Source organism: Eimeria necatrix, genomic scaffold (assembly GCF_000499385.1).
Source record: "Eimeria necatrix Houghton genomic scaffold, Enh_scaff165, whole genome shotgun sequence".
In the NCBI taxonomy this organism is placed as follows: domain Eukaryota; phylum Apicomplexa; class Conoidasida; order Eucoccidiorida; family Eimeriidae; genus Eimeria; species Eimeria necatrix.
This window is the reverse complement of record NW_013655012.1, coordinates 38,113-40,612: the sequence shown is the minus strand read 5'-3', so window position 1 is coordinate 40,612 and position 2,500 is coordinate 38,113. Positions and strand designations below refer to the sequence as shown.

The 2,500-nt window shown below is 55.1% G+C and overlaps 1 protein-coding gene across 1 annotated transcript in view; it reads right to left on the bottom strand.

The window, feature by feature from the left end:
• Nucleotides 1–2,500, bottom strand: part of ENH_00019490 (protein kinase (incomplete catalytic triad), putative) — a gene marked incomplete at both ends in the record, with an annotated part of 7,028 nt that overhangs the window by 2,555 nt on the left and 1,973 nt on the right. Inside the window, 3 exons of the mRNA XM_013584505.1 lie at nt 1–1,165; nt 1,395–1,860; nt 2,200–2,500. The exon at nt 1–1,165 is cut by the window's left edge and continues 526 nt beyond it; the exon at nt 2,200–2,500 is cut by the window's right edge and continues 36 nt beyond it. Of these exons, the coding sequence (XP_013439959.1) occupies nt 1–1,165; nt 1,395–1,860; nt 2,200–2,500 (1,932 nt within the window). The remainder of the gene's footprint in view (nt 1,166–1,394; nt 1,861–2,199) is intronic.

Below are 2,500 nucleotides of genomic sequence, written 5' to 3'. Positions count from 1 at the left end.
AAGCGCTGCCGTCAGCCCAAGGCGCCCCACTCCCACACTGCTGCTGCTGCTGCTGCTGCTGCTGCTTTGGTCGGCTGCCGCTGCTGCTGCTGCTGCTGGCTGCTGCTGCTGCTACCGCTGCAGCAGCAGCAGCAGCAGTTGCCGCAGCTGCGAGAACTGCTTCGTACTGGTTCTTGAATGCGTTTGCTGCTGCTGCTGCTGCTGCTGACTCCGCGTAAGCAGCAGCATTATTTGTTTTGTAATACTCTTGGCTTCTTTCGAAAAAGACATCAGCAACTTTTGCTGCAGCAAGGCAGCAGCAGCAGAGGCGCTGCAGCACAGCTTTGGGGACTGTTGCTGCAGCAGTCAGGTGCAGCAGCAGCAGCTCTTCCACTTGTTGCTGCTCTCCTGCTGCTGCTGCTCCTGCTGCTGCTGCTGCTGCTGCTGCTGCTGCTGCTGCTGCTGAATGCCTTTTCCGCTGCTTCAGCAAATGGCTGCCACCTTCTAGTGAGTCTGTAGGTAGCTCCGCAGCTACCTGCTGCTGCTGCTGCTGCTGCCACGCACCAGAGCTGCTGCTGCTGCTGCTGCTGCTGCTGCTGCTGCCAGTGGTGGTACTTTGTTGGCTGGGCGCTGCAGTGGATTGTTTTGCTTCTGCTGCTGCTGCTGCTGCCACAGCATTGAGTTGTAGGCGTTTGCTGGCTGTGCTGGTTGCTGCTTCTGCGTCTGGGCTGCTGCGGCTGCTGCTGCTGCTGCTGCTGCTGCTGCTGCTGCTGCTGCTGCTGCTCTTGCTATTGCTGCTGCTGACTGCCTGGGAGAAGCGCTGCGACCTGACACACCTGCTCGCTGCTGCTGCTGCTGCTGCTGCTGCTTCTGGCGCTGCTGCTGCTGCAACCACACGTTTGCTTTGCAGGGAAAGAGACATCCTCGGCAGCAAGCGTTGCTGCTGCTGCTGCTGCAGTTGCTGCTGCTGCTGCTGCTGCTGCTGCTGTTGTAGATGTGCCTCCTGTTGCTGCAACAGCAGCAGTTTCTGCTGCAGCTTCTCCGCTTCTTTCTTATGCAGCAGCAAATGTGCTGCTGTCTCTTCTACCAGCTGCTGCTGCAGCACGAGGTGTACGTACATCGCAGCAGCATGCAGCGTTTGCTGCTGCAGTTGGAACTCGTGCTGCAGCGCGACTAGGGTGTCCATCTGTAGCAGCAGCAGCAGCAGCAGCAGCAGCAGCAGCAACAGCAGCATTGTTGGGAAAGAATAGCAGCGAAGGTTTTCTGGCAGCAGAAGGACAGATGCAAGCAGCAACAACAGCAGCAGCAACAGGATTTGCTGCTGCTGCTGCTCGAAATGCCGCAATCTAAAGAGCAGCAGCAGCAGCAGCAAAAGGCACAGCAGCAGCAGCAGCAGAAACAAAAGACAAACTGACAGATACTTCAAGGAAAGGCAGCAGCAGGTTTTTGGCTTCCTCCCATAGAGCGTTGCACTCTGCTTTTTGCTGCTGCTGCTGCTGCTGCTGCTGCTGCTGCTGCTGCTGCTGCTGCTGCTGCTGCTGCCCTCGGCAATTTTGTTTTTCGATTCGCTGCAGCAGCAGCAGCAGCCGCTGCTTCGCCTCCTTTTCTTTTTGCTGCTGCTCGTTGCTGCGGTAGCAGCACTTATAGGCCAGCTTAACTATAGCAGGCCAACAGGGGATCTCTCTGCTGCTGCTGCTGCTGCTGCTGCTGCTGCTGCTGCTGCTGCTGCTGCTGCTGCTGTCGCCGCTGCTGCTGGGACTATAAGTTTCGGTAGCCGCATCCTGCTGCTTGCTGCTTCTGTTGTCAATGCATTTGCTGCTGCTGCTGCTGCTGCTGCTGCTGCTGCTGCTGCTGCTGCTGCTGCTGCTCGGCGTCTGCAACCTGCAAAAGGCACCGCAACAAAGCAGCAGCAGCACATTCGGTTTATTTCTTTTTATTTTATTTTATTTTATTTTATTTTATTTTATTTTATTTTATTTTATTTTATTTTATTTTATTTTATTTTGTTTTATTTTTTGTCTTTTCTTTTTAAAATATTCTTTCTTTATTTCTTCTTCTGTATTTATTTGTTTTCTTTTTCTTTAATTTTGTCTCCTGTTTAATTTCTTCGTCTCTTGCCGGCTCTTCCGTTTTGTTTATCCGCCTGCTGCTGCTGCTGCTGTTGCTGCTGCTGCTGCTGCTGTTGCTGCTGCTGCTGCTGCGGCCCGAGTTGCTCCTCACCTCCAGCTGCGAGTCATGCTGCTGCTGCTGCCGCGGCTGCTGCATCTGCTGATGCTGCTGCTGGTGATGTCGCTGCGCTTTGCGTTGCTGCTGCTGTCGAACCTTCTGCCGCTGCTGCTGTTGCTGCTGCTGCTGCAGTCCTTGGGTGTCAGGACCGCTTCTTGCGGTGCTGCTGCTGCTGCTGCTATCGCTGCTGCTGCTATTGCTGCTGCCGCTGCTGCTGGTGCTCCAACAGCTGCTGCTGCTGCTCGAGCTGCAGCCCTTGCTGCTGTTGTCTCTATGCGGCTGCTGCAAATCTCGA